At 66.2% G+C, this 26,470-nt stretch overlaps 1 protein-coding gene across 1 annotated transcript; it reads right to left on the bottom strand.

The window, feature by feature from the left end:
- Positions 1-668: 668 nt before the first annotated feature.
- Positions 669-22,793, bottom strand: ATP6V1B1 (ATPase H+ transporting V1 subunit B1). Its single transcript, XM_054824222.1, has 14 exons — positions 22,650-22,793; positions 12,302-12,357; positions 9,838-9,936; positions 8,296-8,389; positions 5,974-6,051; positions 5,454-5,593; positions 4,451-4,552; positions 4,165-4,262; positions 3,131-3,254; positions 2,756-2,906; positions 2,173-2,255; positions 1,846-1,950; positions 1,161-1,290; positions 669-1,049 (listed from the first exon to the last, which is right to left on the bottom strand). Exons 1-14 carry the CDS (start codon positions 22,759-22,761, stop codon positions 883-885), a joined length of 1,539 nt encoding a protein of 512 aa, XP_054680197.1. The 5' UTR covers positions 22,762-22,793; the 3' UTR covers positions 669-882.
- Between the last annotated feature and the right edge of the window lie 3,677 nt (positions 22,794-26,470).

Below are 26,470 nucleotides of genomic sequence, written 5' to 3'. Positions count from 1 at the left end.
CAGACCTGGCTGAGCCCTTGGTGTGGGTGCAAAGCCAGACCTAGCTGAGCCCTCGGTGTGGGTGCAAAGCCGGACCTGGCTGAGCCCTCGGTGTGGGTGCAAAGCCAGACCTGGCTGAGCCCTCGGTGTGGGTGCAAAGCCAGACCTGGCTGAGCCCTCGGTGTGGGTGCAAAGCCGGACCTGGCTGAGCCCTCGGTGTGGGTGCAAAGCTGGACCCAGCGGAGCAGGACAGCTTTTATAGCAGGGTAGAAGTGCTGGTGCAAAAGCCAGCGGGAACCAAAACTCGCTCTGCCCCGGCTGAGTCGCTTTGGCCCAGGGAGATGCGCAGGGCACAGAATCGCAGAATCACTCAGGTTAGAAAAGACCTTTCAGACCATGGAGTCCAACCGCAAACCTCGCTCCGCCAAGTCCACCAGGCCCTTCCCCGTGCAGCCCGGCAGCAAACACCCCCCCCTTCTCGCTGCCTTTACCTCCCCGGTCATCTTAAAACAAAAAAAAAAATGCCGTGGTTTGAGGAGATGCCAGCTGCATCAGTGGGAGTCTGGGCAGCTTCCCGCACCTCTGCCCTGCCAGGCAGGGAGCTCTGCCCGCACGGGGCTGCCTGGGCTGGGCATGGATGGGAACGGACCGGGGGTGGGAAGGAAACAGCCACAGTGGGAAGCGAAAGAGCACGGGGGGGGGTTTGGTTTTATTGAGGAAGGAGCAGAGGTTTCTCGCCACTTTGGGATGCCGGTGCCGAGGACCCGCAGGCGTGCGCGCCCTCCCGCCAGCTGAGCCCGACCAGCCCCGCCGCAGGGACCTTTGGCTGCTCCGTAGAGGTTTGGGGGAGGCGAGGCTGCCCCCCAAAGCTGACCTCCTCAGCCCGGCGCTGGGGGGGGGGGGTTAGAGGGCCGTGCTGGCCGGCCCCTGGCCCAGCGCCTTGGCCTCGCGTGGGTAGTACTCGGCCAGGATGCTCTCGGGGATGCGCTTCAGCAGCTGCTTGGGGAAGATGCGCAGCAGCTGCCAGCCGATGTCCAGGGACTCGAAGATGCTCCGGTTCTCGTAGGGCCCTGGAAAAGATGCAGACAAGGGAGGTGCAGGAGCGGGGAGATGCTGGGGGTCTGGCCCCGGCCCAAAACCCCCTCCCGGCTCCGGGGCTGGGGTCCGGCCGCCCGGCTCACCCTGGGTGATGAACTGCTTCTCGAACTTCTGCAGGAACTCCAGGTAGAGCAGGTCATCGGGCGAGAGCGCCTCTTCCCCCACCACCGCCTTCATGGCCTGCACGTCCTTCCCGATGGCGTAGCAGGCGTACTGCGGGCCAGGCGGGCAGCCGTCAGGGCAGCCGGACGCCCCGTGCGACCCGCCGGGCGGGCAGAGCAGGGGCAGCAGCGCCGGCTCCCCCCGTGCCCGGGTTTGGGGTACATCAGCCTCCGCTCGGCCGTTTGCTGCCCGGTTGTGTCACCGGGGCCGCCCCGCGCAGGGTCTGCGTGCCCGGGCTCGGCCAGTTTGCAGGCACTTTTCAAAGCCTCTGCAGCGTCCCCAGTTATACAGAATTGTATCACAGACAATAATATGTGCTGCATGGAGAAAACACGGCTTGCCGTCAGCCTGGGACTCTTGCAGCAGGACAGCTACAGCTCTGCCCCCTCCTTGGGGCTTTGCGTCCCCTGGACTTTCCAGTTCCCAGGGTAAAGCAACCCCCCCCTTACCCCAACTCCCCCTCACGTCGAGGAGGTGGTGAAACTACGAGCGCTCGAGTCCACGGCGGCCGAGAGCACCAAGCTCTCAGCCCCAGGCAGGGGGAGGAGGGCTCGGAAGGGACAAACGATGCCCCTCCACCGTCGTCCCCCTCCTGCCCATCCTTACCAGCTGGTTGGAGACGTCCCCGTGGTCCTTCCTGGTCATGCCCTCCCCGATGGCCGACTTCATCAGGCGGGAGAGGGAGGGCAGCACGTTGATGGGGGGGTAGATCTGCAGGGCGAGAGGGACCCCCCCCACCGCGTTCACCCACTGCCAGCCCTGCCAGGCACCCCCATGCAGGCAAGGGGACCGCTGCCCTCCCTCCGGGCTCCCCCCGCCCTCAGTACCCCCCACCCCGGTGCCCGCGGGCGGTTTCCAGCCCCAGGCGATGCCGGCGGGCACGGCGGTGCCAGATCCATCCCCGCTCTGCCGGGAAGGGACACGGGAACGAACCTGCCTGTTGTGGAGCTGCCGGTCGACGTAGATCTGCCCCTCGGTGATGAAGCCCGTCAGGTCGGGGATGGGGTGGGTGATGTCTGGGGGAGGCGGGGTGCCGTGAGCCCCCAAAGCGGGGCTGGCTGCCCAGCCGGGCTGGGACATAGCCGTGCCCCGCGCCGGGGGGTGACCGGAGCAGCACGGCCCCGGGGAGCCGCACCAGCCTGCGGCTGGGAGCGAGGGTCAGGTCCCCCCATCAGCAGGCAGAGACCGGCCTGTGCCTGCACCCACCCGTGGGCACCCCCACACCTGCAGGCACCCCCAGGCACCCCAAGTCTGAGTCTCCCCAGACCGTGTCCTTTGGCTGAAACCCAGCACTCTGCTCCGGCTGGGGGGGCCCAGAGGGACGACTCGGGGGGAAATAACCCTAAAGCATCCCAGCAGGGTTCAGTACCCCGGCAGATCCCACGAGCCCCCCCAGAATTTGTTAAAACAAAATAATTTGGCATTTCCCAGCCCTGCGGTTTCCCAGTGCGGGCATGGCAGTGGCACCGCACACCCCACGGAGACCCCCGTGCCCCCCCCCTCCAGGGCCACTGACCATCGTTGGGCATGGTCAGGATGGGGATCTGCGTGATGGAGCCGTTCCTGCCCTCCACGCGCCCGGCCCGCTCGTAGATGGTGGCCAGGTCGGTGTACATGTAGCCGGGGAAGCCGCGGCGGCCGGGCACCTCCTCCCGGGCTGCTGACACCTGCGGGATGGGGGGCTGGCGGCAGTGCTGGAGGGGGGTCAAGCACCCCCAGCACCATGGGCGCCCTGAGCACCGTGGGCATCCCAAACACCCCGGGCACCCCAAGCACCCCAGGAAGGCCAGGCACCCCGGGCACCCCCAGCACCCAAACAGGGCAGTCCTCATCCCCTGCTACTGGGGGAGGACACAGGGGAGCGGGGCAGGCGCGGGGGACACATGCTGACCTCCCGCAGCGCCTCGGCGTAGGAGCTCATGTCCGTCAGGATCACCAGCACGTGCTTCTCGCACTGGTAGGCGAGGAACTCGGCGGTGGTCAGGGCCAGGCGGGGGGTTATGATCCGCTCGATCCTGTGAGGGGGACAGGGTGGGCACCCCCAGATCCCAGTTACCCCCCCGGGGAGCATCCCTGGAGCCCCGCACCTGGCGCTGAGCCGCACGGCCTCCCTGCAGCGCGGGGGACCGGGCACCCCCAGGGACCCCAGGTCTGGGGGTCCCCAAGCTGGGACCGGGCGATGGCCGCGGAGGAGGAGGGAGGCACCCGCTGCCCCCCCAGGGGATCAGCTCCCAGCGCTGCGGGAAGGGACGGCGACCCACAAGCCGGCCGGGTTCGGGGCCAGCTCCCCTGCCCATTCGCTGCCCACTGGGCCGCCCGCTGCCCAGAGCCCAGGACGGCTGCCCCAGCCCAGGGGTCCCCCAGCCCAGCCCGGGGGTCCCCCCGCCCAGCAGCGTGTGGGGCAGGGCATTCGTGGGGGCAGTCCAGAGCCCAGCCTGCGCGCACCCCCTGCACGCCCACGGTGCCCCTCACTGAACCACGCTGGAGGCTGGTTTGGGGGTGCCAGGAGGGCACGCGGAGGAGCCCGAGGGACTCAGCACCGTGCAGGATGGCCCCCCGCACACTGCTGCAGTCCCCCTCTGCCACTCAGCCCAGGAGCGGGGCTGGCCCCCAGGAGCAGAGGGACCCACAGCCTTGGGGTTCCCACGCACGGCAGGACCCTCATGACCCCCCCAGCTGCACCCAGCACCAGCCCCTGCACCTCGGTCCCCCCGAGATGGATCAGGTCCTCAGATGGCGGAGAGGAGAAAGGAGGAGAAGAACAAGGACAAAGGAGGAGGAGGACGAGGATGAAGAGGAGAATGAGGATGAGGAGGAGGAGGACAAGGATGAGGAGGAGAATGAGGATGAGGAGGAGGAGGACAAGGATGAGGAGGAGGATGAGGAGGAGGAGAGCCACATGCCAGAGCCATGGTGCTGACTCACGTGGGGTCGTTGGCCAGGTTGAGGAAGAGGCACACGTTCTCCATGGAGCCGTTCTCCTCAAAGTCCGACTTGAAGAAGCGAGCCGTCTCCATGTTCACCTGCCCACGCGGGAGAAGCCAGTCAGCAGGAGCGGGCGGCTTCAGCATAGGGAAACTGAGGCAGGAGAGGGACGAGGCGGTGCAGGGAGGTGGCAGCAAGGCTGCCTACACGTCCCGTGCAATTTGGGCTCCCCGCCGGCAGGATTTGCTGAGGTTGGCTGGGCTGTCCTGTCCCGGGACCGACTCACCCCCATGGCAGCAAAGACGATGGCGAAGTTGTCCTCGTGGTAGTCCACCACGTCCTTGGACTTCTTCACCAGGCCAGCCTGCCGGCAGATCTGTGCGGCGATCTGCAGCGGGACAGGGACAGGCGGGCAGCGCGGGGCCAGCGCCCGTGGCCAACTCCCCCCCAGAGGGGCCGCAATCCCCCCTGGGACCAGGATAGGGCCCCCACGGCAGCAAGGGGCAGGGGGTGCTGGGGATGGAGACAGGATGAACAGGAACCAGCAGAGGAGAGAGCGACCTGGGACGGGCACCGGCACCCCCAGCCGCCCACCCAGCCCGCAGGTGGGTGCCCAGCCCTGTGGGTCGGGGGGGAGCAGGGGCTTCTCCCCCCGCAGCCAGCCACGTCCCCTCGCCATGGCACGGCGCCCGACTTGACCGTGGTCACCCTCCTCTGTCGCTCCCGATCTGTCAGGGCCGGTTTTCCATCCCATCGCATCACCGTCTGTGCCGGGGGGGGCCGGGGCGGCGCTGCCCATCCACCGCACCGGTGCGCCCGTGGATCAGGTTGGTATTTCCAGCGCCCGACACGGCTGCGCTCGCAGTGCTGTGGGGTGGCCTGTGCCCCCCTCCCCAGGCTTGGGGACCCCACGTTGGACAAGCCCAGATCACCTCTGCCCCCTCCAGCGCAACTCTTGGCGTAGCAGGGTTTGCTTTACCCCTCGCTGTGCAGACGGGGAAACTGAGGCACGAGGTAACGTGCGCCTCCCTTCTTCTGCACGCACCACCCATCACCCTGCGTGGCTGGGGGGGTCAGGGAACACAACAGCCACCCCAAACGGTGGATCTGGCCCGTCACGGTGAGCAGAGCCGAACAAGGAGCCAGAGCACAGCGGGGAGAGGAGGAGAGACGCAGAAGGCAGGCGCCAGCCCTCTCCAATCCCCCCGCGCTGCCTCCTCCATCCTCCTCCTCCTCCTCCTCCTCCTCTGCCTGCTGCACCGGGACCTCGGTGCCCCGTGGGGACCCACCTCGTTGTGGGGGAGACCGGCAGCAGAGAAGATGGGGATCTTCTGGCCCCGGGCGATGCTGTTCATCACGTCGATGGGCGAGATCCCGGTCTGGATCATCTCCTCGGGGTAGATGCGGCCGTGGGGGTTGATGGGCTGGCCTGGGGCAGGAAAGGGAATGAGGCACCCGCGGGGCACCCCGAAATGGAGGAATCAGCCCGGCTGGTGCCAAAAATTAGGCAAGAGCTTCTGGAGCTAAGAAGCACGCTCTGCCCTGCGACCAGTGCCGCCACCCCCACCGGCCCTGGGGAGAGATGGGATCAGCAAGCACCACCCCTGCACCCGTACCCCCACCCAGGGCACCCCAGCGGGGACGGATGGGCGCCCCCCGGGAGCTGGGCTGGGGGTAGCACCCCAGGGCTGCTCTGGCCATCAGGGCACAGCATGATCCCCAGATGCCGGACTGTCCCCGAGACCCTCCCGCATCGCCCGTGGCTGGCGAAAGGAGCCGGGAAAGCAACGCCGTGCCCAGAGCCGTCACCGTTAATGTCCAGGAAATCCTCGGCCATCACCGGGGGACCGCTGTCGATGGGCTTGGCAGAACCGTTGAAGACCCGACCTGCAAGGAGAGAGCTGCTCGGCCCCTGCTGACCGCGCCAGCCGGGCGGGGAGGACGAGGCAGCCCGGTGCGGAGCCCTGCGAGCAGGCAGCTGCCTGCCCCATGGCTCTGGGGCAGGGTTTCCATCCCGGGCGCAGGCAGGGCAGGGATGGGCAGCAGGGCTCGCTGCCAGCCCCCCCGAGGGCAGGAGGGGACGGGTCTGGCCAAGCCCCGCGGCAGGGCTGGATGGGGGGTCTGAGCACCCAGGGTGGGCAGCGGAGGGGTCTGGGGAGCTGCGCTGGCTGCGGGGCACCGAAAGCAGCACCCTGGTCCCTGGCAGCCAGCGGCACGGTCGGTCTAGACCCTTGTCAGGACATTTTTAGCATGAAACATTTCACCTCCTGCTCCCAGACACCGGGTGTGGGCAAACTCCTCCGCAGTACGCCCCGGCCGTGGGCAAACGGAGAGCACCCATAGGTGCCACAGGCCATCTCAGCTGCCCCAGCTGTCCCACAGGGGACACGGGTACCCGCGCTGGGTGTCTGCGGGTGAGGAGCAGAGGACTTTGCGTCCCACAGCCACCCCCCAGGACGGGGGACGAGGTGTTCCCATGTCACTGCACAGGGAGGGCAAGGAGCATGGCACCCAAGGGCTGGGTGACACCACAGCCCCCGGGGCAGGCAGACGCCAGCACACGGGGCCAGGTCCCCAGAGACCCCCCCGCCATCCGAGCCCCCCACCATCACCTCCCCCATGGGGTCCCCAGCTCCGTGTAGGTGGGGTGACACCAACACCCCCCCCATACCGTCCCGGGGGTGGGGTGGGTACAAGGCTCCCGGAGAGCCGCTGCACCAGCATTCCCGCTCAGCCTCATCGACCGGCTCCGAGCCGTGGGATCGATAGCCACGAAGTTGACGTGCCGGCCACGTCGCCCCCCCCGGCACCCCCGCGTGCCGCTGCTGCCCTCATGGGACTCTCCCGTGGTCCCCGTCGGGGCCGGGGAAGCATCGCCCTTGTCAGAGCAGATCAAGCTGACGGCAGGGCCGGGGCGCGGGAGCACGGAGCATGAAAGGTCAGTAACCTTGGCGCTCGCCGGGCACCCGCGTCTCGCCGGCACGCAGCCGCTTAGTTCAGCGTCGCGGCACAAAGAGCGGCGGAGGGGAGGGAAGGGGCGATGCAGCCCAGCACCCAGGGGACCCTGGCCTGGTGGGGGGGTGGGGGGGTGGGGGAAGGAAGGGGAACCCCCGCCCCAAGCTGGGGCTGGGTGGCTTGGGGGGCAGCGGGGACAGCCCGGGACGGACTCTGTGTACCCCTGCCCGGCCCCTGCCCGCTCCCGGGGGACTCACGGCTGGGCCCTGCCTGGGGACAGGGGGACCCTGCCTGCGAAAGGAGCGGGGGGCTCCCCCCACCGCTGCCGGGGAGCCAGGACCCGCCGGGCCGTCACCGCACGCCGCCGTACCGCGCTCGACACCTGCCCCCCCCCAGACAGGCTGCCCTTTCCCGCTGCCCTTTGCAGGCAGGGCTCTGGCCGGGCTTCGCGCTGCCGGCAGAGACGGGAAGGAGATCGCAGGAGACATTCGGCCCCTGAGCACGGAGCGAGACCGTGCGTGAGCCGAGGGTCCCTCCACCGGGACCCCGAGCGACCGCCGTCACCGGCTGCGACCCCTGCGAGCCCCCGGGGCTGCTCTGGGGGCTGTAGGACCCTCAGGAGCCTCTACCATGGCTGGGGGGAGGGGGGCAAGGGGCCAGGGTTGAGCTTGAGCGGCGCTGGGGGAGGCTGCTCGGGGCACGGGGGTCTGCCAGCACCCAGCTCTGGCCGGGTGGGCGTCCCCGTGGGGCGGCCCATGGGTCCCCCCATGCGTCCTCACGCCTGGCCACGTCTCAGGGCTCGGCGTGGACGGGGAAGATGTCGGGCAGCCCCCAGCTCTCCTGAGCTCGAGGTGATGACAGTGCTAATGGCACGGCCACGGGCTGAAACCTTCTCCCAGTCCAGCCCAAGCTTTTTCTCCTGGGATAACTGGGCAGAGTGGGCCCAGGGGGGTGTTTCAGCCCCGTGTGAAGGTGACCATCGCCCCTCTCCACGCTGGATGTGACTCTCCAGGAACCAGAGAGCGTGCACAGGGATGTGCTCAGCCCCTGGGCAGCAGCAGAGCTAAACCCCGAGACCCCAACACCCCCAAACGTCTGTGCCCCACCCAGGCACCCCGGTTACCCCACCATCCATGCACCGAGGTGTGTCGGGGCTCAGCGGCGGGCTGGCCTTACCCAGCATGTCCTCAGAAACTGGGGTCCGGAGGATGTCCCCCGTAAACTCGCAGGAGGTCTTCTTGGCGTCGATCCCAGATGTTCCTTCAAACACCTGCGGAGACCCCGGGGCAAGAGGCGGGTGGGTGGCAATTAGTGGGGATTAGCGGGCGCAGAGGGCCGGGGGGGGGTCAGGGGCGGCCAGGCTCTCCGCAGGGAGGTGACGGGATCCGCGTTCACCCGAAAAACTCGTTAGGGAGAGGTGATAAAAGAGGGGGAGAGACCCCAAGGTTAAGAAAACTCCCTTCTGAGGGGCTTTGGCTCGGGGAGGGAGGGGGGGGGAGCAGGGGAGGGGGAACCACGCTCTCGTTAATGCAATGAGCGCAGCAGAAGGGCCTCGGGCAGGGCAGCGAAACCAAAGGCATTTTTGATCGGTATAATATTTGACACCATTTGTATTAATTAACCTCCAGACCACTGCTTTAATTAGAGCCGTGCGGCCCCTGGGAGAAGGGCCAGCTTGGGAAATCCAGGGGCACCTGGCTGGCGGGGATGCCGGCAGGCACGAGGGCAGGTGATGGCCGCAGCGCCCGGGTGCGCGCAGGTGCACGCAGGTCAGCCCCCGGCAAAGCTGCTCCTGCAAAAGCAGCTTTTGGGTTTGGGTTTTTTTTTTTTTTCTTTTCCTTTTTTCCCCCCCTGTTTTTTTTTTCCTCCCGAGGCTGACTCCCTAATAGGATTAAAAGGGCGCTGCAGAGGTCCGGGCGGCATTAGAGGAGCGAGGTTGGGCAGCTCGCCAGCCAGGACCCGGCCCGGATTAGAGGGGGACCCGGGCAGAGGGGACCCGGGCTAATTGGGCAGGACAGTCCCGAACGGCCCCGGTGCTCGCGGTGAAACCCCGCCGCTTGGCTGGCCCGCTCTGGGGGGGGCACCCTAGGAACCCCCCCCCCGCCCCGGTCCTGGTCTCGCAGAGGGCTGGTGGCCGTGGGGCGATGGCAGGAGGGTCCTAAGTTTTCCTGCTGGGATGGAGGGGGAGGCAGCCCAGGGAGACCGGCGGGAAGGACGTGGGGATGAGGGATGGGGGGGGGGGGTCCGAGGAGGATGCGGCATCGCCCAGATGGGGACATGGGGGGCAAGGGGACCTGGGTGGGCAGCTCAGGCGAGGGGAGGACAGGCACAGCGGGACGGAGACCCGGCACGGGGCCATGCCCATGCCTGACCCCTGCATGCTGCTGAAACTGCGCCGATGCCGTCGGTTAGCTGTGGCACCCAGACACTCCTGCCCCGAGCTGCCGGCACAGGTACCAGCTCCATCCCCACCGGTGCTGCTCCACCGGCCCATGCTCCAGCCGAAGGGCTGTGGGCCGGCGAGGACCCGCACCGCCGGACACTGCCCGTGCCAGGACACCGGTCCTGCAGCCTGCCACGCCGGGACAAGAGTCCGGCAGGGTCCTGCCGGCTGCGACTGCCACCGCTGGAGGGGGACAGAGCCCCGGGACAGAGCCCCAGGCCACGCAGCACCCACGCGTGCCCTGTCCCCCCGCGGCCCCGCCATACCGGGCTCACCTGGACGATGGCTTTGGAGCCCATCACCTCCAGGACCTGCCCGCTGCGGCTGGTGCCGTTGGGCAGCATGAAGTTCACGATCTCGGCATACTGGGCAAACTGCAGGGACAGGGGCAGGGTGAGATTGGGGGGGGGGCTCCTCTCCCCCCGCCTCAGACGGCCCCTTGCAGCCCCTGCCTGCCAACCCTGCCTGCAACCCTGCCTGCACGGGGCTGCCCACCAGCGCTGCCTCAGTTTCCCCTCCTGTGGTGGGGGGGGGTTCATGCTCCCTACAGCGCCGAACACCGGGGGGGCATTCAGCAGCTGCGGCGAGCACCCGGGCAGCACCCACCACGCCGGGCAGGCGCAGGCAGAACCACCAGCACAGGCAGGAGGAGCGGGGGGGGCAAAGGTGCAGCCTGCCCCATCCCCGGAGCACGCTCCAGGCTGCGGCACTGCTCCGTGCCTCAGTTTCCCCAACATTGCAGGGTGCCCCCCTTCCCCCAAGGGTGCTCGCAGACACAGTGGGCTCCCCAGAGCCCGATGACTGATGGATGCAAACCCCTGTCCCACCAGAAGCAGAGCCATCGCTGCCAGAAAGCAGCATCTGAGAGCCTCCCAAAGCCCATCTGCAGCCCCAGATAAACCCCCCGGAGCTGGTGGCACCCCTCGGGGACCCCCCGCTGCCAGTCCCTGCGGGACAGAGCGGCCCGGGCTGCCCGTGCTGCTCCAGACCCCGCAATCCCCCCGAGCTGGGAAAGGTTAAGGTGGGGAACACGCTGCCGCCACCTCGCATGGGCCAGAGGGGCGAGCGGGACCCAGCACCCGTGGAGGGCCAGGGTCACAGCCCCCCAGGGACACCCACCAACCTCACCGGCCCCCCCACCCAGCCAGGACCCCCGGGGTGATGGAGGGGACTTTTGGGCTGAGAGACAGCGTCCAAGGAGGGGGGGTCGCTCCACGAGCGCGCCCGCCCAGCCCTGCCTGCCCTGCATGCCCTGTGCTCTCTTCCTCCTCCTCCTCCTCCTCCTCCTCCTCCTCCTCCTCGCTCTCAGCCACCGGGGCTGGCTCTGGCACTGTGAACTTTGGACTTTAAATCTTCTGTAAAGACCTTTGCATAAAGGACAACAAAGCAAAGGAAACACCCGCCACGGTCTGGCTCTTTAATTGAGCTTATTAATTTCCATCCTGCCGGGCTCGGCGTGAAAGGGGCCATAGAAACGAGCCAGCGGCCAACAAAGGCCCTTGGAGGGTCCCAGCTGGCCAGGCCACGCGGGGATGCCGAGACACCCGGCGCCCACCCAAGTGAACCCAGCGCCTGCTCCAGGGCCGGGCAGGGTGCCACCACGGTGTCACCCGGTGCTGGGGGGGGGGACGGGCTGAGCTGGGGTTCATGACGTGGCCTCGCTCAGACCTGGATGGAGCTGAGCAGGGGTAGGGGCGCAGGGGACGGGGGCACAGGGGACGGGGGCACAGGGGACGGGGGCACAGGGGACGGGGGCACAGGGGGGATGGGGGACAGGGGACAGGGGCACAGGGGACAGGGGCACAGGGGGGATGGGGGACAGGGGACAGGGGCACAGGGGACAGGGGCGCAGGGGACGGGGGCACAGGGGACGGGGGCACAGGGGACGGGGGCACAGGGGCACAGGGGACGGGGGCACAGGGGGGATGGGGGACAGGGGGGATGGGGGACAGGGGACAGGGGCACAGGGGACAGGGGCACAGGGGACAGGGGCGCAGGGGACGGGGGCACAGGGGGGATGGGGGACAGGGGACAGGGGCACAGGGGACAGGGGCACAGGGGGGATGGGGGACAGGGGATGGGGGCACAGGGGGGACGGGGGACAGGGGCACGGGGGACAGGGGCACAGGGGACGGGGGCACAGGGGACAGGGGCACAGGGGGGATGGGGGACAGGGGACAGGGGCACAGGGGACAGGGGCATGGGGGACAGGGGCATGGGGAACGGGGGCACAGGGGGGATGGGGGACAGGGGGGATGGGGGACAGGGGCACAGGGGGACAGGGGCACAGGGGGACAGGGGCACAGGGGACGGGGGCACAGGGGGATGGGGGCACAGGGGATGGGGGCCAGCAGGTGCCTGGGTGCAGGGGGACACGGGGCGAGCGCAGGGTGCCCGCAGGCGCCAGGCAGAGCGCACACGCGACCCCACTGCCTGTGCACACACGCAAGCACGCACACTTGCACGCCCACACGCGTGTGCAGGCTGGCACCCGGGCTCTGCTGCCGGCCGTGTCCAGAGGAGGGAGCTCGGAGCTGGCTGACGGACCCCGGAGAGGAGGGGACAGCCCAGGGGACAGCCCAGGGGACAGGGGACACGCTCCCCATTGCTCCCTCCCTGCCCCGGGACAGGGGCTGGCAGCCAGGCCCAGGCAGGGACAGCACGGTGGTCCCCGCACAGCCCCCAACAGTGACACCGTCGAGGGGTCCCCGCGTCACCCGGCGGCAGACGGGCTCCTACCTTCACGTTGTCCAGCACCACCAAGGGCCCGTTGACACCGCACACCGTCCTGTAGGCTGGGGGGAGAGGACACGCTGTGAGCCCTCGGAGCCGGGGATGCTCCCACGCCGCTCCCCGCACCCCCAAACAGCGGGCGCTGGGGGACCGCACCCTCGGCAGGGCAGGATCCGTCCCACCCCAGTGCCATCGGGTCCCGCTGTCCCATTCCTTATCCTAGCTACGGACCAAGCAACTGGCGGCTGCTAAACTGGAGACCCAGAACCTCCATCCTGCAGGAAACGTCTTTAACTAAATCAGGTTCATTGCAGTTCGTATCAAACATTTATAGAGAAAAACCGCGCAGAAAGGCAGGACATTTAAAGCCAGAAGTACGGCGGCAGCAGCAGCCTGCCCCAGCCAGCGAGCTGAAAGGTTTGCTGCAAGTCCGTGTTTTCCCTTTCCAAGCACGGTTTTTCATTACACCAAGATTTTGCTTTTTAAAAAAAAAAAAACAAAAAACAACAACCAAAACCAAAACACCTTTTCATGGAAAAAAAGCTATTACCAAGTCACAAGAGCCACATCCCACCCAGAGATGGGCCCAGTGGGCAGCGCAGAAGCGGGGGGGCAGTTTCCCCCCAAACCGGCAGGTTTTGGACCCAAGATGAGCGATGTCCTCCCCATCCCCAGCTCTTCCCTGGCTCCCCGCCCCGAGCAGCACCAGGATTGCTTCCCAGCCTTGGGCAGCCCCATCCCGGCGGCACAGCTGCCCAAGCGAGGTGGCACCTCAGCCCGGTGACCTGTCGGCTGCTCCGGTAGCTCCTGCAGGTCCCAGCAGGGTGTCCCCGTCTCGCCAGGTCACTCCTTGTCCCGAGGGGAGACCCCGGGGTGCACAACCCCAGCTGGATGCTGCTGAGCAGGGGGGACAAGCTTTCGGGGCCACCAGTGCCAAGGCGAGGTCCGAGCACCCCGCTTGGTCCTGCCCGCTGCGTGGCACTGCCCCGCTGCTATGGGGTGCTGGCCTGGGACCCCGAGGTTCAGGATGAGACCTCAGGGCACCGGCGGCTTGCACAGCGCTGCATTCGGGCGAGGAAATGAGGGTGCTGGGGATGTGATTTCTGCAAGCGACTACAAAGACCCTGAGGACAACCGCGGGGCAGGGAGGCACCTGGGACGTGAAGCACAGGGATGACAAACGGGGATGAACCGGCGTACGAGCGCGGCGAGAGGAGGCAGGTCCCCGGGGCCGGGCAGAGCCAGGGTCAGGAGCGGTTTCCCAGGCGAGTGCAGGTGCTGGGGAACTGATCCGGCTCTAAGCCGCTCCTTGATCATTTTACCGATGTGTCAAACGCCGTAACGCCTGCCATGGCACGGCCTGGCTTCGCTGACCCCGCCGGGCCCTTTCATCCCTCTGCCCCCTCTTCTCGCACCCGGTTCTCTGATTTACTCATGATCCTAATAGGATTGGAGAGGCCGGGCCAGCTGGCGAGCTCGCCGGCCTCCTTCCCGCCGGCTGCGGGGATGGGTGGTCCACGTCACGGCAGTGGGATGCGGGTCCCCACGCTGCAGCATCCCGGTCGCCCTTCCGGCGATGCCGGCACCGGCGCAGCTCCCTGGGCGCAGGAGCTGGCCCCGCACGCGTGCTCAGCAGCCCGACCAGCCCAGCCCCGGGAACGTCATTTCTGGGGGACCGATCTCGTCTGCCCCTCGCCGGCCGCATCCCACGAGAGGGAGCGTCCATTCCTGGCCACTCCACAGCCCAGCGTGGGGTCACCCCCCGTGGCACAACGGGGTCCCCAGCGTCCCCCTTCCCTCGCCCAGCCCGTGCCCCGGTGCGGATGCTGCCGGTGCCGGTAATCCCTGCCATTTTTGCAATTAGCCTTCTCCCCGTTACCCAATTACGCCCGGTTCCTGCCGGTCGCCCATTCAGCAGCCTGGGGGGCTGGCACGCCGGGGAGCCGGCTCTCCGCCACCAACCTCCCCGCCTTTTGTCTCCTTTATTCCCAAAGTGACCATTCTGCCTTTTATTTCCCCTTCCAACTCCTTCACAAATATCTGCCGCCGCCTCGCCTGCTTCCCCTCCCCCGGGAGGTTTTGTTGGGCTCTTTTCTTCTCTCCTCTGCAGCCCCAGCTGTTGGGGAGCCACCCACGTGGGACACGCTCGTCCCTCTCCCCCAAGCACGGTGGTCTCCAGCCCAGCCTCGATGGCTGCCAGGCCCCTCGGGACCCTCCTGGCTTTCCTCCCAATGCACCGGGCTGTCTTCTCCCAGCAAGGGCATCAGACCCTCTGGCAGCACTGCTTGTGCTCTGTGGCTGTGACACTGGGTCACTGGGCAAGCTCTCTGCCTATCCATCCATCCATCCATCCTTCCATCCATCCACCCATTCATCCTTCCATCCATCCAGCTCTGCATGCATGTATGCATGCATCCAGCCAGCCAGCTCTGCATCCATCCATCCATCCATCCATCCATCATCTATCCATCCATCCATCCATCTATCCATCCATCTATCCATCCATCCATCCATCCATCTATCCATCCATCCATCATCTATCCATCCATCCATCTATCCATCCATCCATCCATCTATCCATCCATCCATCCATCATCTATCCATCCATCCATCTATCCATCCATCCATCCATCTATCCATCCATCCATCCATCATCTATCCATCCATCCATCCATCTATCCATCCATCTATCCATCCATCCATCCATCTATCCATCCATCTATCCATCCATCCATCATCTATCCATCCATCCATCCATCTATCCATCCATCCATCCATCCATCTATCCATCCATCCATCCATCTATCCATCCATCCATCCATCATCTATCCATCCATCCATCCATCTATCCATCCATCTATCCATCCATCCATCCATCTATCCATCCATCTATCCATCCATCCATCATCTATCCATCCATCCATCCATCTATCCATCCATCCATCCATCCATCTATCCATCCATCCTTCCATCCATCCATCCATCATCTATCCATCCATCCATCTATCCATCCATCCATCCATCCATCTATCCATCCATCCTTCCATCCATCCATCCATCCATCCATCCATCTATCCATCCTTCCATCCATCCATCCATCTATCCATCCATCCATCCATCTATCCATCCATCCATCCATCCATCCATCCATCTATCCATCCTTCCATCCATCCATCCATCCATCTATCCATCCATCCATCCATCCATCCATCATCTATCCATCCATCCATCCATCTATCCATCCATCCATCCATCCATCCATCATCTATCCATCCATCCATCTATCCATCCATCCATCCATCTATCCATCCATCCTTCCATCCATCCATCCATCCATCTATCCATCCTTCCATCCATGCATCCCTCCATCCATCTATCCAGCTCTACATCCATCCATCCATGCATCCTTCCATCCATGCATCCTTCCCTCCCTCCATCCATCTACCTTTAAATAACACATATACATGTATTTGCCCTCCAGCCATCACTCAGGGAGGGAAGCACTCTTCCTCCCATTTCCTCATGGGGAAACTGAGGCAGGGAAGGCTCCCCAGTCCAGACTCACAGGGGTCCCTGGCAGCGCAGGGGCTCAGCGCTGGCTTTCCCACATGCTCCTCTCTGACCACACCAGGCTGTTTGCAAAGGAGCTGCCCGCTGCTGTCCCCAGATCCCCTTACCTCCCCCTTCGTGACTTTGCTTTGGGGTGGGTTGTGGGGCGGTGGCAACACCATCAGCATCTCCAGCACGGAGGGAGAAATGTAACCCGAAGGTCTGGGCTTGGCCACACAGCCCTGCAGCATCACCTCTAACTCCGGTGACAACAATCCGGGCTCGGGCTCGGAGTCACGGCATGGTGGAGGTGGGCAGGGACCTCTGGAGATCTTCTGGTCCAAGCCCTGCTCAGGCAAGGGCACCCAGAGCTGCTCCCAGGGTGGGTTTGAAGATCTCCAGAGATGGAGGGTCTGGTGCTCGGCCACCTTCCCACCAAGCAAAGGCTTTTTGGAGAGTGGGCCTCCAGAGGATGGACAGACGGCCATCCAGACTCGCTCATGGAGAAAGGAACAGGGAGGTGACATCCACGACGCTCTGTTCCTCACCATTTCCACTGAAAAGCCCCTCGCAAACCTCAGGGGGGCTTCGCCTGGCCAGCCATCCTGGGGGGCTTCCCTCCGGGCTGGGCTTGCCTCTCCCTGCCCGGGCAGAGCAACGCCCCAGCCGATACCATGCAAACGTTCATCTCACGCAAAGGAATTTTCTGCAAAAAATTCTCATTTTCTACAAAGGAACTGGCAGCTCCCGGCTTCACAAACGGGGGAGCCCCGGGGCTTCGCCCCCCAGCCCCTGCCTGCCCCAAACCCGGCCAGCCCCGGCCGCTGCGGCCACGCCGGTGCCAGCAGCACTTGTTGCATTGCTCCGTCCCCATCTCTGCGGTGCAAAGGGCTCTATCGCGATAGAGAAGGAAATCACGACAGTAACGCCGAGTGACAGCCCACCGAATGGGCGCGGGGGTGGGGGGGACCGAGGAGGAGGAGGAGAGGGACGGGGAGGGACGGGGCGGAGGAGGGGGAGCCCCTGCTACCGGAAAGCACTAATTCGGATAATTAAGACGTTGAGCTGTTATGAAGAAGCGGGGGGGGGGCGGCGGGGTGGGTGGGCTGCGGCGGCCGGCCGGGCCCGGGGGGGGGGGGGGGGGCGAGGCGGGGGCCGGGGGCGAGGGGGGGGGAGAGGGGCCGGGAGAAAAGAAAAGCCTTTCAACCTGGTCCCTGCACCCCCCCAGCCCCAAATTCACAGCTCCTGTCAGATGCAATCTCCGTTAGCCCTGACACGCACTACTAACCACCGCGGCGGCCGGGGGGGGGGCCGGTGACAAAGGGGACCCGACCCCGCTACACCCGCCGCTAATTGCTGCCACTCAGCCGCCCTGCCCTCCCCAGCCCCCTGCCCCTGCCCGGGCACCGCCGCCCGCTCCCCCTGCCCCGCACCCGCCTTAGGGCTCGGCTCCAAAGTGCGCCGGGGGTCCCGGGACACGGCCCCGGGGGGACGGACACGGACACGGCCCCAGCCCCGGCCCAGGGTATCGCCTTCTCCGAGGCTGATTTTGGAGAAATTTGTCGCCTGCTCGGGGACGGTCACCTCGGCTTCTAGGTCAGGGTGTGCAAGGGGCGATGCTTCGCACGTCCCCCACCCCAAATTACGGGCCCGGGGTTCGCACGCCGCCGTCGGAGCCCCCCACACCCTCTCCCATCTTCGGCTCCGCGCAGGGGCTGAAGGAACCGAGCTGGAGCAAAGATAGGAAACGGGGCTGATAAACAGCCCCCAAATCTCTCCTCTCCAGCCCAGGCGGCTCAGGAGGTCCTGAGCCGGTCCTGAGCCGGTCCTGAGCCACCCCGTGGCACCGGGACGGGTCTCGGGCATCCCCCAGCTCACACGTGGCAGGCGTGGGGTGGGGGTCCCCAATGGGCAGCAGACACCCCGTGGGGCAGAGGGGTCTGGGTGTGCAGAGCACAAGGTGCAGGGTGTCCCTGGGCTGCTCCGGACCGGTCCGGATGCATCCTGCATCCCCCTAGGTGCCACTCGCCATTTCATCACGCGCGTACCTAGGTTTTAACCACAACGCTGGGCCGTGCCGACACTTGAGGTGCCGCAGCCCAGCTCCCGGCACGGGGCAGGAATCCGGCCCCGATGGCAACTTTGAGCTCAAAACCCCGCTCGGCGCTGCCCGTCCTCGTCCCCGGAGCCGTGATGGTGACCGGTCCCCTGGGCCCTGCAGGAGCCAGCATCGCCCGGCAGCCTCATCCTGCACCGGGTGGCAAACGCAGAATCCCGGGGCCGTCCTGGGACTTTTCGGACAGTCCCTAAGTGACCGCTCTCCCCCTCCGCAACCTGCCCATTGTGCCATGTGTCACTTTGTGCCGCTGTCAAACCCACCGGCCTGTCCCAGCCCGGCGGAGCCGGTGAAAGGCGCAGCGGGGGGTCACACTCTATGCCACTAATTAGGGCCCGGCGGCCGAGGGTTCCCATACACACCTGCACGTCATGTGAGGAAAGGCAAAGAATGGCAGGACCAGCCGAGCGTGAACCAAACAAGCCAACCCAAGGAAAAAAAAAAAAAAAAGAAAAAAAAATAAATTGCTGGGCTTGCTGTCGCATTTTCTATCAGACAAAACAGGGACGGGGAGGGGGGGCGGGTGGCGAGGAGCGGGGCTGCCGGACCCCGGCCCCGGGCGGGCGATGCAGGCACCAGCTGGGCTGAGGATTTTGGAGAGGCTGAGGGGAGGAGACGGCCCCAAGAGGAAGGGAGAAGTGATGGAGAGGGGGGCTGCGGGGCTGGGGGATCCCACCCTGCCCTGGGGCAGAGGATCCCACCCCGGCAGGATGGACCGTGGGGTGCTGGGTGGGGGGGCGGGAGGATGCACGGCTCCTGCAGCCGGGGCTGGAGCACAGGGAACAGACCCAGCCATCGTCCCCAGGCTCGGCCAGCAGCAGGATGTGGGCGCGCAATGGCCGCAGCCCCCAGGAACCCGCCAGCCCCTTGGCCACCCCCGCAAACCCATGGCAGCTGCCACCTCCCGCAGCCACGCCAAGGACACGTGTCCAGCTCCGCTTCCGAGTGGCCCGGCAGCTCCAGCGCAGAGGGCAAGGGGATCCCGGCGTCTTCTCCAGGTCATCCAGGACCTTCCCGTCTGCACCGCTGGGATGCTGCGGCGGCAGCGCCGGGGAGGGGGTGAGCTGCTGGGTTAGTTATGAGATGGGAAAAGGGCCACGGGAGCAGCGAGCTCTCCATCGCCAGCAACCTCCCTCTGCCCAGGGACAGGCGGCCCGTGTGTGCGTATACACAAAAAAATCCAATTTCTGTGTGGTGCCGCTCTGCGATGCCACCATCCCCTCCCTCCCCGGTCCCCACCGCGCAGCCCCAGGCTCTGCCGCAGCCGACGGGGTCCCGGAAACCCTTCACAAGGCTCTCGGGGAGCTAAATTTGGACTCCTCCACCGAGGCTCTGCCGAGCTGCGACTCAGGGTCACAACCCCAGGGAGCAATCTCAGGTCTGGAACTGAATCCAAGTTGCTGGGCAAGGCAGGGAACAGCAGGGGCAGAGAAAGCAAAGAGAGCAGACAATTCAATGCTCCTCTGTCCTGAGACTCGGTGCTGAGCCCCGCGAGCCCCTCGCTCCTCCCCGGAGGCTGGGGGGACCCAGGCTGAGGGCACAGCCTGATGTGACCCCACGAGGCTCAGCACCCAGCTCCTGCCCAGCAGCAGCACCCAAGGAGAGACGTGTCGGGGTGCCCGGGACTTGGGGATCTCCCTGGTCCCTCTCCTCCTGCTTCCCACGTCCCCAGCGGGCAACGCCACGTCCCAAACCCCACCAGCCACAGCTCCCAAAGGCACCGTCCTCTGTCTGCGGCCAGCCCAGCGCTGCCACCGTGCCCAGACCCAGCGCTGAGTCCCAGCAGGAGATGAGCGTCACGGCTAACGGGGCTGTCGGGACACGGCAGAGGAGATGAGATGTGTCCCACCAAGCTCCCCTTCCCGGGCTGCGATCACACGGCACGATCGTTGTGTCACCGGGCTTGCTGCCCGTAACCTCCTGCTCCATCCACCCACCCACCCACCCACCCATCCACCCACCCACCCCTGAGCAGCCCAGCCCTCAAGCTCGCTGAGTTTAAAGCACGCTGTGGGGCAGGGCGTGGGGCGCCCCACTCTGCGCAAGCAGCCGCCGAGCCCACGTGTGGGCAGCGGCATGGTTTGCTGGGTTGTTTTTCGTAAAGATGGGTCAAGCCAAAGGCCAGGAGGTGATAAGTGCTTCTTCTACTCGCTTGTGCTAATGGATTCACAGCGCTGGGAAGCAGCTGCTAATACCTCTCCCGCCTCTCAGGAGAGCCGGCCCCAGCAGAGCAGTGCAGGCAGCTCTCTGCCTGCTCCTGCCAGCCAGCCCTGCTTGCCCGTGGTCCTGCTCGGCCCCCCCCCGGCTTCCCCCAGCTCCGGGTGCTGGGCCAGGGTCAGGGTGCCAGGCTGTAGTTGGGGATCATGTAGCTGCTCCTGTGCAGCTGGGATCCCATGCTGCCGGGACCCCGGGCACCCTGTGCAGGTGGGCACCCAGCCGTGGGGCTACGGACAGGCTGTGGCATCGCCACGGGGCACGCAGGGTGGGAAGCCGGCGCGGTGGCACACGCCAGAGACCTCCCTGGCACAGGGGCCTGGCATCCCCGGCGATACCCACAGCGTGCAGACACCCGTCCCACCCAGACCTGCCACGCTGCACCCACGTGGCGTGGTACCATCCAGCCGCTCAGCCGCCCTCGGTTACGGTCCTGTGCTCCTCACACGCACCTCTCCCAACTCTCTCTGACGTACAGTGGTGACAGGACACCCAGGGCAGGACTTTGTCCCAGCCTGGATGTGGCTGCTGGGGTGTCCGGCTTTGCAGAGCCAGCCTGGCAAAGCTGGGACTGCCCGTGCAGCTCCCGGGGCCAAGCGATGGGGGGGGCAAACCACGGCTTCCTCTAAAAGAAAAGTACTTGGCCGCGGTCACGGCGGGCAGGAAGAAACTTGGAAACAAGCGGTTTTGCCTTGAAAAGCCAGGAAGAGCGCAGGAGCCCTGAGCCAGGATGTTGGAACGAGAGGGGTCCAGCTGAGCTCCAGGGAGGGGAAAGCCCACAGACACCCCGTGGGAGCTCGGCCCCACGCTGCGCCTGTGGAGGATGGCCCAGCACCCCACGGGTGCCCGCTGGAGCCCGCCGTGCCAGCCCTCGGTCCCTGCCCTGTCCCCTCCGGGCTGGGGCAGAGCGGCTGCTCAGAGGCTCGTTGGGGGCTGCTCGGGGGGGGGGCACCGCTCCAGGCCGGGACCCTCCAGGCAGGCGACGGGGGCGGCTGCTCTCCCAGCCCAGCAAACTGTCTCCCATGGGTGCACGAAGAAGCAGCCGCAGCGGCGGGAGCCTGTGCCTGCAGGATCCGGCCAGGGAGCCCACCGGGAGGGTAGGACCTGTCCCTAACGCCACGAGAAACAGCCTGGGCTCCCTGCGGCCCCCTCCCTGCCCACCCAGTGCCCCCCCCCGGGCCAAGGACTGGCTGTCACCCAGCGTGAGCCGGGCAGAAGTCACCCGTGGGTGGCTGCTCCCTGGTCCGTGTTGACAGCAAACACGGGCGGGCGGCTGGGCAGAGCCGGCTGCGCTCAGCTGTGCCGGGAGGGTGCAGCCGGGACCGTGCCAGCCCAGAGCCACCCGGCTCGGGACGAGGGAGGTGACAACAAAGCTCCCTCCAGCTGTCCTGGCCCAGAGCGAAGGCACAAAGGTCGCACAAACGTCCTTGATGCCTCAGCGCCTGCCGTGCCGAGGGACGGGGTGCCGGGGGTCACAGCCCACCCCTCGACGTGGGGCTGGTGTGACGCCCCACTCCCTGAGGTCAGGGTGGGATGGGGGTGCAGCCTGGGGTGGGGGGGCTGAGGGTGCCAGCGTTGAGCCAGCAGCCGCAGGACCCGTGGGCTGCTGTGAGCGGGGCGCACGGGGATGGAGAGAGCTGCCAGCACCCATGGGTGCAGCACGGGGGAGACCTGCATGGCACAGCACGCAGTCCTGGTGGTACGGACGCACAGACATCCCCTCGATGGCCGCGGCCGTCCTCACGGGCTCCAGCAAAGCAGCGTGCCGGGAGAGGCCACGGGAATAGCGCATTCGGCAAACACCTCCCCGGCAGGTCCCTCGACCCTGTCCCCGTGCCGCTGGGACGCGGTGCCTCCCTGCACGGCTGCGTGCCCAGGCTGCGCCCGCAGCTCCCCACACGCACGGCTGACCCCAGGGTCACCTTGGCAGGGCCTGCACCGGCACGCAGGAGCGCTGCACCCTTCTGGGGCCGGGGAGAGGGTCACACTGGGGAGGTGGACCCCCAGAGAGGACTCGGAGCCGCCACGGGGGTGGGTGGTCCCTCGCTGCCAGGTCTCAGGACTGTCAACCCCATCTGCCCCCCATGGCGGGTCAGGAGGGGCTCCATCGCCTGGAGGGCACCCGGTGCAGCCCAGCACCGCTGCAGGATCGGCCGCAGCCCAGCGCGCACCCCACAGCCCTGGGGGGCCCTGGGGGACCGTGACACCTTCCGCAGCCCCTGCAGCTGCAGACCCCAGGAGGGGTGACAGACCCCCAGACCCACGACAGTCCCCGTGCCCCCCCCCCAGGAGACCCACCCAGCCCCACGCTCCCTCCCAGGGTCTCGGCAGCGAAGGCAGGACCCCTGCGTGCGGGCAGGGCGCAGGGAGGGATGGATCCCGCACCCATCGTACCCCCCGGCCCGGAGGCAGAGGGGGGCCGTGCCGTGCCGTGCCGCGCCCCCCGCCCCGTGTCCCCCCCCCCCCGGCACTCACTCAGCCTGGGGCTGCTGCTGTAGTCGCGGGTGACGGCCAGGGCGTGCTCCCGGGCGGCGGGCAGGGCTGCTGCTGCTGCTGCCGCCGCTGCCTGCACCTTCGCGGCGGCCATGGCCGGGGCTGGAACCGGAGCTGGGGCCGGGGAAAGCGCCCCGGGCTTTGTACCCCCCCGCACCGGCCCGAGCCGGTCCCGTCCCGCCGGGGCCGCCCCGCCCGCAGCCCCGACAGCCCCGAGAGCCGCCCCGGCCCCGTGTTGGCTGTAAACAGCGTGAGGGAGCGGCGGGAGCGGCCCTCCCGCACCCCCCCCAGCCCCTCAGCCGGGCGGCGGAGCCGGGTCCGGGGGGTCCGGGTGGGGGCAGCGGGGCGGGGAGGGGGGCGCCAGGGAGGGGTGAGCCGGACAGTGACGGTAGGGGTAGGAGTGGGGATGGGATGGGAATGGGAATGGGAATGGGATGGGAATGGGGTGGGGTGGGGATGGGATGGGGATGGGGATGGGAATGGGATGGGAATGGGGTGGGGTGGGGATGGGGTGGGGATGGGAATGGGGTGGGGATGGGAATGGGAATGGGAATAGGGTGGGGTGGGGATGGGATGGGGATGGGGATGGGGTGGGAAGGGGATGGGATGGGAATGGGGTGGGGATGGGGATGGGAATGGGGTGGGATGGGGTGGTGGGGAATGGTAATGGGGTGGGATGGGATGTGGACAGGGATGGGATGGGATGGGAATGGGGTGGGGATGGGATGGGGATGGGGTGGGGATGGGGATGGGAATGGGGATGGGGATGGGATGGGAATGGGAATGGGGTGGGGGGGAATGGTAATGGGATGGGGATGGGGATGGGACAGGGATGGGATGGGGATGGGATGGGAATGGGGTGGGGTGGGGATGGGGTGGGGATGGGATGGGATGGGGTGGGAATGGGGTGGGGATGGGATGGGGATGGGGTGGGAAGGGGATGGGAATGGGGTGGGGATGGGGATGGGATGGGAATGGGGTGGGATGGGGTGGGGATGGGAATGGGGTGGGGGGGAATGGTAATGGGGATGGGATGGGATGTGGACAGGGATGGGATGGGGATGGGATGGGAATGGGGTGGGGTGGGGATGGGAATGGGGGGGATGGGAGGGGGATGGGATGGGGATGGGATGAGGATGGGAATGGGGTGGGGTGGGAATGGGAATGGGGTGGGGATGGGGATGGGATGGGGACAGGGATGGGAATGGGGATGGGATGGGAATGGGGATGGGATGAGGATGGGATGGAGATGCGGATGGGAATGGGATAGGGATGGGGATGGGATGTAAAAATGGGATAAAGGTGGCGTTTGGGGCAGCATTAGGAGCAGGGGGAAGGGTGGGGATGTGTTGGGGGGAGGGCTGGGGTAAGGCTGGGGTTATGGGGACAGGTAGGGGTGAGGGGTCTGCACCCCCCCAACTCTGCAGGCTCTGGGTGCGGGTGCAGAGGCAGAGCAGGGCTGGGATCAGGCCCGGGGGGCGGGGGGGGTGGTGTGGGGTGCGATGGGGGTTTTGCAGCGTCTGGGATGGGGCCTGTGCACAGGGCAGCCCTGTGCCTGCTGCGAAAGGGGGGGCATGGGGGGCTGCTGGGGGTGTAGCGGCGATATCCCCAAGTGTGCACGCACGGAGGGGGCTCTGGCGATGCACAGAGGTCAGAAGAGCAGGCAACGCTGGGCTTCACACCACCTCCCCGCAACGCCACCCACTAAAGGTTGCTGGTACCGGGAGAGCCGTGGGGGGGGGCGGCTCAGCCACAGCCCCCGAAGGCAATGGAGGAGGAGGCAGGCATGAGGCAGGACGTAACTTTTATTAACCATTAGAAACCATAAGAAATCACATTATTCATTAAAGTTTTATATCCAGTACTTTTTTTTTTTTCCACTTTTTGTTTTTTTTTTCCAATTGTACAGGTCAGGAGGAGCTGCTGGAGGCGAGCAGAGCGGGGCGGGCTGGGGGCGAGCTGGCTTCCCCGCGGGACCTTCTCAACCCCCCGGGACAGCTTCGCTGGGGATATTTGCTTTGGGAAAAGAGACTTTGGAGAAGCAGCAGCTTTGGATCAGCTTTGTGAAAGCAGCATTGAGGTTTAAATTTGCAGAGGAGGCTTGCTGTTTCATTGCAGGGCAGCCCCTGGCCTCCCCGCCTCGCTTCCCACCTCTCCCCTCCGGCAGCGGGAGGAGGACGCAGGAGACCCGTGTAGATGCCCCGAGCTGGGCAAACACACTGGGGACCCCCCCCCCCCCAAAACTCCCAGGCTTTGGGGGCTCTTTTGAAAATGCAACTGGATCTTGCTTTCTCTGAAACGCCCCAAAGCCTCCTCTACCCGTGAAGGTGCAAGGAGGTCACTTTTCCGTTAAACCGGACCAAGGTTCCTCCCAGTGAGCCCAGCGTGGGAGGAACCGGGGTCCGGTAACCTCGGAAAATTCCCACGGTTCAGCTGCTCCCGGGGGGAAGAGGGAAAACCGAAGCAGACCAAGTCCCGGGGGAGGTTTGCAGGCAGAATCCCCCATCTCGGCTTCCCCGCTGCCCGCTCTGCCCGCCTCCGCTCGATGTCTTTAAATACCACGTTTGCAGACCGGGGGAGGATGAAGAACGGCAATATAAATATAAATTAAGTGACGAGGGGAAGGGAGAACGTCTTTGTCCTGTCAAGATCTGAAGCCTCAGTCAAACACGTCATCGGGGTGTCGGGGTTTGAGCACCCCGGGGCACCAGGAGGATCTGGCAAATACCACTTGTAGGGAGAGGTACGGAGGTGTTGGCAGTGAGCTGTGGTCTGAGCCGGGATGGGAGAGGGGAGCTCCTCACCGTGAACCAAACTCTGTCCCTGCTGTCTGCATCCCTGGGCAAACCCTGCCTCAGTTTCCCTACCTGCAGCCGGGGAGTACCGACCCCTCCTGAGCTCGCAGAGCAGCACGAGACCTAAGTGCTCGCTCCCGTAAAGTGCTCCGGACGTGAGGTGACCAATAAATGCTATTTCATAGAAACACTCGATTCAAAGGAAAAATAAAAAATCACCTAAACCTTTTCATGAAATCATTTATTTTAAATATTTCCCTGCAAAATCCTGGGAGCACGCAGGCGGGGCGGCTGTGTCCCCCTGAGGGACCGGTCCCTACAGAGCAGCGGCCTCGGCGGGGGGGCTGCAGCGATGCTCGGCCCGGGCCAGGCTGGGGGGTTGCTCAGCGGTCGTTATTGTTATTATACACTAAACCACAGCGGGGGGGGGGGGGGGGGGGGGCGAGCCCCAGGGTAGCTCCTGGGTGCCGGGAGGGGGCTGAGGGTATCACCCCGCTCCTGCCACAGCGGTGTCCCTGCAGGGGCTGCGTCACCAGAGCATCCTGCCACGGCGATGCCACCGCAGGGTCCCCTGCCACGGCGATGCTCACACCACGGAACGGCCAGGCTCTGCCCGGCGTAGCCCCCCCCTCAGCAGATGCCGGGGGGCCACACTGTCCCCCTCATGCAATTCCCCTCTTGTTTTTTGCCACTGGCAGGGCTCCAAGCCCACCATCAGCCCTACGGAGCTCATTCCCCCCGCAACATCCCCAAGCCGTGCCCTGCCTGAGAACGGCCCCCAGCACCGCACACCTGAGGCCGAATCCTGCCCCGCGGGAAGCCATCGGCACCCTCTGGGATTGGGGTGTCAAGGGGGGAGCAGCAGCTGAGGCTGCCCCGGAGTCAGGGCAGAGCCCTTGCCTTCGCAGGCAGTGGGGGCTCAGCACCCCCCAGGACTAGACCAGGCGATGGGAGCAAGGCGGGGGGTGCTCAGGATGGGGCTCACTGCAGGACAGGGCTGGGGGTGCT

The sequence above is a fragment of the Grus americana genome, chromosome 4 (genome assembly GCF_028858705.1).
Source record: "Grus americana isolate bGruAme1 chromosome 4, bGruAme1.mat, whole genome shotgun sequence".
Classification (NCBI taxonomy): domain Eukaryota; kingdom Metazoa; phylum Chordata; class Aves; order Gruiformes; family Gruidae; genus Grus; species Grus americana.
This window is presented reverse-complemented; position numbering and strand designations above follow the sequence as displayed.